The sequence below is a fragment of the Desmodus rotundus genome, chromosome 9, assembly GCF_022682495.2.
Source record: "Desmodus rotundus isolate HL8 chromosome 9, HLdesRot8A.1, whole genome shotgun sequence".
Lineage (NCBI taxonomy): Eukaryota > Metazoa > Chordata > Mammalia > Chiroptera > Phyllostomidae > Desmodus > Desmodus rotundus.
Genome location: NC_071395.1, coordinates 9210083 through 9221683, shown reverse-complemented (window position 1 = coordinate 9221683; position 11601 = coordinate 9210083). Strand labels below are relative to the sequence as shown.

General features: G+C 40.6%; 1 protein-coding gene across 1 annotated transcript; it reads left to right on the top strand.

The window, feature by feature from the left end:
- The first annotated feature begins 4635 nt into the window (after positions 1-4635).
- On the top strand, positions 4636-10305 carry PABPC4L (poly(A) binding protein cytoplasmic 4 like). Its single transcript, XM_024569221.4, has one exon. The coding sequence runs from the start codon at positions 5486-5488 to the stop codon at positions 6596-6598; it is 1113 nt and encodes a 370-aa protein (XP_024424989.1). The 5' UTR covers positions 4636-5485; the 3' UTR covers positions 6599-10305.
- Positions 10306-11601: the final 1296 nt, after the last annotated feature.

Here is an 11601-nt window from a genome sequence, read left to right as displayed (position 1 = left end):
GAGAGCATTCTCATCACTGAATCTCTCACGAACTCTGAGAGTGAGTGTTCACCCGCCTGGTAAGCTGAGAAGTTCACTTGCCATTGTTTGATAGGAAAGTAAACTGTACTTGTGGGTTACAGACAAAGCCTTCATTACTCACAGTAATAGCAGGAGCCAGAATATTAGCATTTCCTGTGACAGTTCCCCAAGTCCAAATCTCCACAGGGTGATGCGTGGATGCTCAGGTAGCAGCTGCACCCACCCTGGGATGCCTGAGAGAAGAGCGGCCCAGCACTTAGAAAACGTGAATGACTTGTGATGGACAGGAAGCATGCCCACTCTGCGCTCTAGGGACAGACAGCGTCTCTCTCCTGCAAGGCTGTGAACAAACCTGCAGTTTGCTTCAGAGAGAAACCCTATCCCCACCTTTCAAATCTGTTTGCTATATAAACAGTATTTAAACCATAGTCCAGAAGAAAGGCATTGAATGGCTTTACTTACAAGGTGTGCAGAAGTGTGAGAGACCTGCCAAGAACCGTCTGCCCACACTCTGACAAAAGCTTTGAGAAACTATTTCATGCTCATTTTTATTCTAGGCATTGAGAATATGGTGGTGACTAAATCAGACACAATTTTTGCCTTCATGGAATTTACATTTTAGAGAGGGTGGTAGTGGTGATGGGGGGTGTATGTTGGGTGTGTGTCTGTGTTGGGGGAGTGGCCGATAAAATATAGTTATGCATGATACATGATAATGAGGTAGGGAGGGCATCACATAGCAAGTAGTTAGAAGAACAGTTTCTAAGTCCCTATCTGCCTAGTGGTTGGGGCCGCTTGGTATCACAGCAAGCACTAGAAAATGCAATTACACACCAAGGTAATATCTCAGGAATTGCTACCTGAGGAAAAGATTTTACTTTGAAGACAGAAGTTAGCTAACTGCAGGAAAAGGACTTCATATCTAGAAGCCCTCTCAGGGTATTCATAGTTTGCCAGTTGTAGCTGGGAGCTAGGGCCAGGCAGAAGAGTTGTTGAATCATAAAACATTTTTACCCAATTATAGAAATGGGCCTGGTAAAGGATGAGGGGAGGTAATTACCTACTCTAAACTGGTAACAGTCGACTTGCATAACTTAATAAGGCTCCCCTTCAGGGAGACTCATGGAGGGTGAAAGAGAATGAGAAGGAGAAATCAATAATAGCTACAGGATCAATTCCCAGCAACCCTGTCAATCTTGTACGACTTTCTCTACCGCCTTGACTCCCGTAGATCTTAATGCAGAGACTTTGGTGGTTAAGCCTATGGAACCTGGGATACTCTTTTCTAAGCAGGGATTTGGCTGGCTAATGCTAAGGGCAGCAGTGTGGACGAGTAAAGACTAAAAGGATGAGCAGGCAAAGGGCTCTTTGATCAGTAGTTGGGTGAATCTGAGCATTTGGAACCCGTGGACAGGAAGGGCCAACTGCAATTTGTTTTGCACATTTTACTGGCAAAAAGTTTAAACTTACATAAAGGTAACAAAGTAATATGATGAACTTTCACATATACTCACCACCTAAGTTTAAGAGTTCTTTTGCCTTAGTTTTTTATCTTTAACCCTTCGAAGGATTTCTGTCCAAAGTGCATTCCCCACAATGGATGTCAGAAAATCTTCAATGTGTGAATGACTAGTAACAAGATGAAACTCTCTGTGGAAGATGCTAGATCTTCCCTGGTATGAGGGGTAGGATAGTAGCCCCCAACCCCTCTCTCTTCATCAAGGTTAGAGCAAAATGGACTCTCTTTTGAATGGCTCTCCCAGAAGGCGATTCTCTGACCCCTTTAATCCTTCCGCTCTTTACTCCCGGTGGGGTTGAGGGGATTTTAGCACGAATATACAGTGGATTTGTTATGACAAGTGATCAGCACTGGTCATAGAGAGTCTGACTGTTGTGTAGAAACTAAATCTGAAGAATCAGAGGAGACAAGACGAACAGTTTTTCTGGCTTTGACATTATGGGGCAAAGAATAAGATAACTCCAATTTCTGGAACAAGGACAGAGAGTGCAAGTGGGTAAGGAGGACAAAGTGACAAAATGAAGGTCATTTGGGCACCCATCTGGAGACAATGAGACTGGAACTTTCAATGTTCCCCACCACCACTTGTGTCTTAGTAACCACTGTGGTCCTGTTGCCTAGCACCATTTCACCAAGAGTTGACTGTATCACAGCAATGATTCAAGTAAACTTCAGAAACTATTTTGGTCTCATTAGCAGAACAGATGTTTATTTTAAATGCATTTCCATACTCAAAATGGTTTGTGATTATGCAGCTTGACATTATCCCTGCCTCCTGTCTCATGACGCCATGTCTTTCACATTACCTTAACCTTGCCCTTCTCAAATGTAATACGTCATCTCCTGGATCAGTTATACCAATAGCTCCCATTTAGACAGGAGCTCATACCATAGCTTAGCATATGAGGCCCTCTGGCTCATTGGCCTTGTCTTCTCCTCCTGTCTCAATTCCTGCCACTTCCTTCTTCATGCTTTGTATTCCGGCAATATTAAATGGGATGCTGGTTGATATTAACATTACTTATCCCTAAATTTCCCCAGAGTCCACAAAAAGACAACCCAAGTCTTCTATAATATTATCTTCTTTGCAAAGACATTTTTGATGCTTGTAGGCAGAACTATTCATATATCATCTCTGCTGTTATATATTTTATACTTTTTTTATTTTACATTATTCTGAAATTGTTTTGGTTGTTTTTTCTGATAAGAGCCATGAGACTTTTGAGGAAAGATGCTGTGTCTTAATTCAATTTTATTGCTTGATGCCTGATATTTTTACTGGTAAATGGCATTTTACCAGTAAAATGGCATTAAACTGAACTTTTGATCACAAACTATGAGTAATTAAACATTAATTGTTGAAACATTTCTATATGTTCCATATAGATGACAACTCTGATATGTAAATTATTTACCTTATTCTAAAGAACACTATATTTGGTAAAGTAAACATAAATGTCAAATAAAATTGAACCTAACAACCTGAAAGACACGATGTCACACTTTGGAGTGAACACCGAGCATGGCATGTCACAAAGTGTTTAGGGAACATCACACTAAAGGAAAATGAAAAGCCCATAGTATATGAAATATATTGGTACCTTGCTTTAGCTGAGTTATTGTACAAAGAACGAATGTGTTCTTAAGTATTTGTCTTAGAAATAATGTCCTGAGAGAAAATTCTCAGGAAATATACACTTAGAAACTTTCTTTTAAAAAAAATCTGATAACATTGACTATGCTGATTACTTTTATTTACTTTTAACAATGTTGCTGATATACACCACAGCAGTGATCTTTCTTCCTTTTTTAAATACATCAATACTCAGTGTATGTATTTGAACAAATGATCCTGCATGAACATCACATATCAGAATAAATTTTACCAAAAAATCACATTAATTATGATTAATTTCAGAAGCATCATAGATACATTATTCAAATTTAGATATGCTAGAAGCTAATTTGGATTTTATGGTGAAAATCACAGTGCATGTTTAATGGGGTTACTTTTTTAGTGGATTACTAAGAACGAATTTTGGTAGAGTATCTTGTCTTCTGAAAGAGAAATATATACTTTTTCTCACTCATTTAGCTTTAAAGTCTTGATACTCTGGGTAGCTCAGAGAACAAGAGAATTTGCATCACTCAGAAGCTTTTCAGGAGTGTAGAATTTCCAGTACATTTCAAGATATTGATTCAGAATCTGTTTTCAAACAAGATTCCCAGCTAATTCCTATGTTGATTGAAGTTTGAAAAAACACCAAATTAGCCTGAAATAAACGGATCCACCCAATTCAATGCTGCAGGTAATGTTCTTTATGGTGCTTTTTGATGTTGAGGAATTTATTTACGACATGAAATGAAATCCATGTTACTCAAAGCCTGTGATGCCCCATATGTTGTATCAGACAGCAAGACATTTAATCATTCTCACAAGCTCTGAGACGAGCGGCACTTCTTCCCCGTCTCCGGGCACGAAACCCAGCTCAGGTTAAGCTGATACCTCAGCTTATGAGATAGATACCTCATCTATCCCACACAGTCGGGTCGCTCAGCAAACGCTGAGCATCGCCTTCCTAAACACCCCTGGAAATAAAATGAGCGTGACCCCTACTGACATGGGATGTGCAGTTGTAATTAAACAAACACGGCGAAAATGCAAGGCAGTGTATGTTTCTAAGAGGGGAACTTAAACTTTCCAAAGTTATTTAGGGAAACCTCATATTTGGAAAAAGGATCTAACCTGATTTCTGGGGAGCACCGTTTTGTGCAATTGACGCTGAAAGCAAAACAAAACAAAAACCAAAACCAGGTGAGTGTGCCACGGAGTCTAGTGAGGGGGACGGAGCAGCAGTTGAGGCTGGACCGCCGCAGGAATCCTGCAGACTTTTGTAGAACAAGGTGCACATGCTGGAACCTAGCCCAGAACGGGAGGAAGCCTTTGGAGGCTTTTAAGTGACAGGCCCTGATCCGCGTTTGGAAGAGCTCCGCCGTCTGACCCGGCGCGGCCCCGCGGGTGGGTGGGCGGCAGGGCCACTCCCCTAGGCTGCCTTTCTCCACCCCAGTCGCCGCCTCCTGCTTTTCAGCCTCACCGTCCGACGGGGGTGGGAAAGGAGAGAGAGGGGCGGGCGGAAGGAAAACACTCTCAAAATATATTGAAAAGAAAACATCGCCCTTGGCAGCGAGTGCGCGGGAAGTTCAGCGCGCGAGTTCCGGGGTTCCCGCCCGCCCCGCCGGCCGCACCGGGTGAGCCCCCAGACCCTGCTCCGCGCCGCCTGCCGGGCCGCGTCCGTCCCCGCGTCCGTCCGTCTGTCTGCCTCGCCATCCCCCATCCGCTTTGCCGCGGGCCGCGCGGGATCTGCGGGTCGGAGCCTGGCGCAGGTTCAGGGTTCCCGCAGCCCGCGGAGTCCCGGCCGCAGCGCGTATCCCCGGCCCCTGCAGAACCCGGTCCCGGGAGGCTTCTGGGTCTGGCCGGGCCTCGCACTTCGCGTCCGGGCCGCGGCCTCCAAGGCCACTTGTGGAGCGCCAGTCCCCACGGCTGTAACTCTAAACCAGCCGGAGTGAGGCCTGTTTCACTCGGGAACCAGCCCGCGGAGTGTGTGCGCAGAGCGCTCGGACTGCCGGACTGCGGGCCAGCCCGCCTCTCGAAGCTTTTGCGCACCTTGGCTGGGAGCGAACGTCTCCTGCCAGCCTCTCCCCGCGGTTCGAAAGTTCTGTCGCAGGTTCCCAGGGAGGGCCTGGTTGGTTGCCGGGGGGCCTTTGGATGAACGTGTTGCCTGAGCCTGGGGGAGCTGCCCCTGAGCTCCATCTCTCCAGCTCGGAGCCGGGTGCCCGAGGCCACCAGGCTGAGTCCGGGCCCAGGTGCGGCTTGGCCACCCTCCTGCAGGAATCTCTGTGGGCGCTTCTGGGGACAGGCGCTCCCAGTGTGGGGGCAACAGCACCATGAGTGTCGATGCCAAATACCGCCATGCCTCTCTGTATGTGGGTGACCTTCCTGCAGACGTCACCGAAGACATGCTGTTCAGGAAGTTCAACCCCGTGGGGCCTGTGCTATCCATTCGGATCTGCAGGGACCTGGTCACCCGCCGCTCTCTGGGCTACGCGTACGTGAACTTCCTGAACCTGGCGGATGCCCAGAAGGTCCTGGACACCATGAACTTTGACATGATACAAGGCAAATCCATCCGGCTCATGTGGTCTCAGCGTGATGCCTACTTAAGGAAATCTGGGATTGGGAACGTGTTCATCAAGAATCTGGACAGATCCATTGATAACAAAATGCTTTATGAACATTTCTCGGCCTTTGGGAAGATCCTCTCCTCCAAGGTGATGAGTGATGATAAGGGATCCAGGGGCTACGCATTTGTGCACTTTCAGAGCCAGTCGGCCGCCGACAGGGCCATCGAGGAGATGAACGGGGCGCTGCTTAAGAACTGTAGGCTGTTTGTTGGCCCATTCAAAAACCGCAAAGAACGGGAGGCTGAGCTCCAAAATAAAGCCAATGAATTCACCAATGTGTACATCAAAAACTTCGGAGATGACATGGATGATGAGAGACTGAAGGAAGTTTTCAGCCAATATGGCAAAATCGTGAGTGTCAAGGTGATGACAGATTCCAGCGGGAAATCCAAAGGCTTTGGCTTTGTGAGTTTTGATACCCACGAGGCTGCCCAAAGGGCTGTTGAATATATGAATGGGAAGGACATATGTGGACAGATGGTTTTTGTAGGCCGAGCACAAAAGAAAGCAGAGCGACAAGCCGAGTTAAAGCAAATGTTTGAGCAGCTGAAACGGGAAAGATTTGGGCGGTGCCGCGGGGTGAAGCTCTATATCAAGAACCTCGACGAGACCATTGATGAAGAACAACTACGGCGGGCATTTTCTTCGTTTGGATCAATGAGCAGAGTCAAGGTAATGGAGGAAGAAGGACGAAGCAAAGGGTTTGGCTTGATCTGTTTCTCCTGTCCCGAGGAGGCCACTAAAGCTATGGCTGAGATGAATGGCCAGGTCTTGGGCTCCAAGGCGATCAACATCGCCCTGGCCCAGCGGCCCTAGGCCAGAAGCACTTGCTCCACCGGCCAGTGAAAGCAGCAGGTGGGGGAATCACAGTGGTCTCTGCCTGCATTGCCCTCAGTCAGGTTTAATTCCCGTGTGATGCCTGCTTAGTAAACCTTGTGATAACAGGTTTTGTATACAAATTTGTTTTCTTTTCAGGAAAAACAAGTGGACCTTAGAAGGTTGGTTTATTTTACAGAGGCACATCTTTTAAAGTATTGTATATTTTTTTCTTATTTTGATGTATTCATAGCGATGGGTATAAAGAGATGCATTTTTATTATACATTTTGAACCAACTGAAGTGTGGTAATGGAGTATATTTCATATTTTCTCTTATTTTAATAATATTGGTAGCTTTATTTTCTTCTTTGGATATATGCTCAAAATAGTCCTTTTATCTAAGGATGGCAGAGTAATTTATTTTTACACACAAAAATTCTCTAATTTCTCATTGAGTTTTTATTTAAAGAAACCAAAATTTTAAAGATGTCTAGTACAAATCCAGCATCTAATTTCATTTTGAATTAATGTTTAAAATACTAGGAAATAGCTGAACTTCTTTTTTTATTTATGTCCTGACATGATTGATTTTCTGATGGCTGAAATTAATGATGGGGATTTTCAGTGTTGCCTACAAACCTGCTTTATAGGATATTTTGCTATTCTTTCCATTGGTTGACTGTAATTCAGTTGCTTGCTAGTGATCAAAATTGTGACATGTATAGTAAAACCTTAACTTCTACATTCCTTAAGGTATAAACCTGTATCAATTTAAGCAACAAAAGTTGGCCTGCTCTTAGTTCTCTGCATAGCTGTATAGCTTAATAGGATGCCTTAAGTTTTTATCAGATACCCTATATTATAAAGTTCATATATAGAGAACATAGAAATTATGCTTAACAACTGTGTTTTGTAAGTGTCTGTTTTATACTGTTCCATGTAGTGATATTGTCTCAGGGTTCAGAAAAAAGTTGCTTTATTTTTATCAACTCTTGTCTCCCTGTATTAGACCATGAGTGCTATGTAAGCCACTAAAGTTCATTTTTTAGCCTTGATTGATCAGAAGCTCACTAATTGATTTTCTGATAAATTAAACTTAAGTCAGCCTGTTTTCTAGCATCATTTTTATTTTAGTCCCATTTCCAGACTTTTCCTTCTTTTTCTGCCTTTCGTCTATACCACTTAGCTCATTTTTACACATTTTAAAAGGGCTTTATTATATTGATTATTGCTACATGCTGTTTGAAATCCACTTTGAAAATAGAGGCAAAAGTTATTTATTTGCACTTAAATAATTACTTTTAAAATTGTACCTTGCTCATACCAAAGGTGTCTAGAAAATAGTTTTGTTGTTGCTGTTTTACTTTTTAACCTGCTTAGTTACTTTCTGTAACCATGTAGTCAAATCTTCTGTTTCATACATTAGCACTACAAAGGGAATATTAAAAATGTTGACAGGACTTTAGCTATGAAAGAATGAGAAACAGCTGTTTATTTTTGTATAAACTATATGTATAGTAATCACACGTTTTCTAAATTAAGGCCTCTTCCAGACAATGAAAAAATCATGGACAATAAAAACAATTATAGCAACATATAATCCTATCATGCAGATAAATCTGCCCAAAGTTGATTGCCTGTCATCCCCATTTTTTTGTGTGCATATACACAAAAAGATAGTTTAAGAAAAATAGAATCATTATTTGAAATTACTTTTCTGATTTAATAATATGTTACAGTCAACTTGTGTTTCCACAAGTGTTTGCTTATAATTTTAATAACTTTTAGTTTTCATTTAATATTTGTACCATAATATAGCAAATTCCTGTTGATAAATCTATGGGATACTAGATTGCCCCCTCCATTTTTTTCTTTCTATTATAATCAGCTTTTAGATGCCCCTGCACTCATATATGCTCTTATATCCATTTATTTTCCTAAGAAAATATATATTTCATCAGAATTAATGTTTAAAAGAAAAGCAATTTAAAGATAATTTTCATAAATAATTGCATAGCTGCTGTCCAGAAAACTTATGCCACTTACATTTCCACCATCAGCGTGCTCTTACATACCCTGGGAGCAAGGGACTTCAACTTGTAGGCCAATTCAACATGATATATAAAACAAAATATTTCATGGTTACTTTTACTTTTTTATTGCTACAAAGCTAAACAACATTCCTTATATCTATTGGCCAGTTGTATTTTCATATTCATGAGCTAATGTTTCATGATCTTAGCCTATTTTCGTGTTGGGGCACATTTTCTTTATATAGATTTATTAGATTTCTTTAGATATTAAGGACAGAGTTGTAGACTTTTTTCCTCAATATTCTCACTTTGTTTATAGTTTGGAAGGTCATCACAAAGTTAAATATTTTAACTTAAAATGTCCAGTCTTTTTCTTAGATAACTTTGATGCTATGTTTCAAAACACTTTGAACACCTCCAATATTTTTACCCCAATACCCATGCAACTCATCTGTACTGTTGTCTGTTACTTTCAGAGTTTCGTATTCTCAGCATTCTGTAAATAAAACTTCTGTGTATAGAGTATCTTATCCACAAACTATGGTAAATCTTTTCAACGTGTCTTGCTTTTCAATACTTACCAACCTGTCTCAGTAGATACTGATCTGTTGTAAATTTCCACGTGAAACACATGTGCTCACTCTATTTCCCTGCTTTTATGAATCACTGTGTTGGCAGCATTTACCTCCAGAGCAGAGTTTTTAAGAAAGGGAACCGGGATGGGAACTGTACTGGGTGTGTCAGGCCTTGACATATCTTCCTGCATAATCCAGTCTATCAAAATGTTCAAATATTTGAACAATATTTCATAATGCTTACCATGGCCGGGTAGCTCAGTTAGTTAGAGCGTCACCCCGATGTGCCAAGTTTGCGGGTCCAATCCTTAGTCAGGGCAGATATAAGAAGCAATCAATGAGTGCATAAATAAGTGGAACAACATTCTCTCTCTCTCTCTCTCTCTCTATCTCTCTCTCTCTCTCTCTTTCTCTCCTTCTCTCTCTCCCCCCCACCAATCCTTCAACCCCTTCCTTTTTCTGGTAAATGGATTACCAAAATAATGTCAGGGACCTATGTTCTCTCTTATGTGCACAAGGAATTAATAGGATGAGATATCAGATGCCTCGATGAAGTATAACCATTATTTTATGGCACAGTAATCTACCATTGAGTAGGAATTGCTTACTTTTAATTATTTAGCATAAGAAATAATTAAAGTCAGGTTATAAAAATATGTGATCCTGTGGATTTTCTTGATTAATTTATTTAAATTTTGCTTATTCTAAATTGTGTGTGTGTGTGTGGTAATATCAAGTTATCCTAGTTGGTAGTAGAGGTTCTTTCTTTCAAAAAATGTAATGTTTTGTGTCCAAGTGCCTTGATTATGTGAGAAGCTTCACTTTTCTGATCAGCGTTCTAGTGAAAGCTAGTTTACATAGAGATGCCTTGAGCGACTGCTTCTACTCTTGCCTCCCTGCCCCCACACTCATTGTCAAGTTTGTTGTGCAGATGCCTGCTTGCATGTACAGCCAATTCAACAAATGTGCCTTTGGACAGTTTGTTTTTAAACGGAAATTTATTGTTGCTAAAAATAAACTTTATTTAAAATGGCTTAGAATTTGTATTTTATGTTCTTAATATTTCTGTAAGTCCATGTTGAAAAGATCAAATAAAGTCTAATCTTTCAATGGTGAAAACATGTCTGAAAATGATTTCTATTTATTGACTTTCTAAGTGTTTCTAATTTTTTAAAGATCCGGGGTTTTTAGGAGTAAGCTGAAAACAACTTGCAGTTTTTTAAATGACGGCGCACATATTGCATGTTTGATAAGACCAACTCTCATATGAACTAGCATTTCTTTCTTAAGTTACCAGTACTTATGGAACCATGACTGAGAACCATTAACATAGATCAAGTTTTCAGTTGACATTTTAAAGACACCTCTGAATTGAGTTATTGAAGTAAATTTGTTGAGGATTTCAATTTAGCTTACTAGTATTATATTTGGAAAATATGCTTCCTAATGTAATTTTTTAAAAGTAGGTTAAACAACAGTAGGCAAAAAGAATATTTGAAATCTACGTTCTAAAAGGCAGAACAAATTAAATAGCCTGAGGGTAGCTTTGGCTTCTTGTAACAAAAATTCCCAACTCACATTAGGAAGAGAGATTTTACCTAAAATATTCAGACTGAACGTATCTTCAGGCATGGTGCGTCAGGATTTCAATGCCATATCCCTTGGATTCTCTTGGCTCTTCCCCTCCATATCTGAGCTTCATCTTCAGGCAAATGGCAAGATGGTTACAGAATTTGTCATCACTCTGAGACACAGCAGCATTCACGTGATGCCTTTCCTTGAAAACATTTGCCAACCTGCCCCTCAGTTTTCATTGTCCATTATCGGTGCAGAGGTTCAACAAGATCGGGAACTGAAACTGAGAAAGGAGGCAACCACCCAAGTTCTGTGCAGAAGGGGCTTATGATGGAAAGACACGTGTAGACATGGATGCAAGGATATTCGTCCACTAAATTCTGGATACTTTAAAAAATTATTTCCCTCTAATTTTGAGTTCCAGTATTTAATATCTTTTTCTTTAACTTTTATTCACAAATAGATTTTAAAATTATGTTTCCTCCCTACAAATAGTTTTCAACACTTGAGTCAAACTGGTGATTTTCCTCTATCTTAAGTTGTATGCTCATAAGCAATACATTATGCAATGAATTCTGTATAAAATTAAATTCATTTTAATTGTTTTAATTCATTCAGTGTTTTCACATATTTATATATTCTATTAGTTCTAAATTATACCTGAAAAGGTCAGGTTCAATTTATTTACCCAAATGGGTTTCCAAAAAAATACTTACCAACAGATTACAAATGGTCAAGAGTGTTTCAAAATAAACCCATGTTTAGTAAAAATTTACATGCCTACAAAATGGCTCTGATATATAAAAAATAGCCACAAA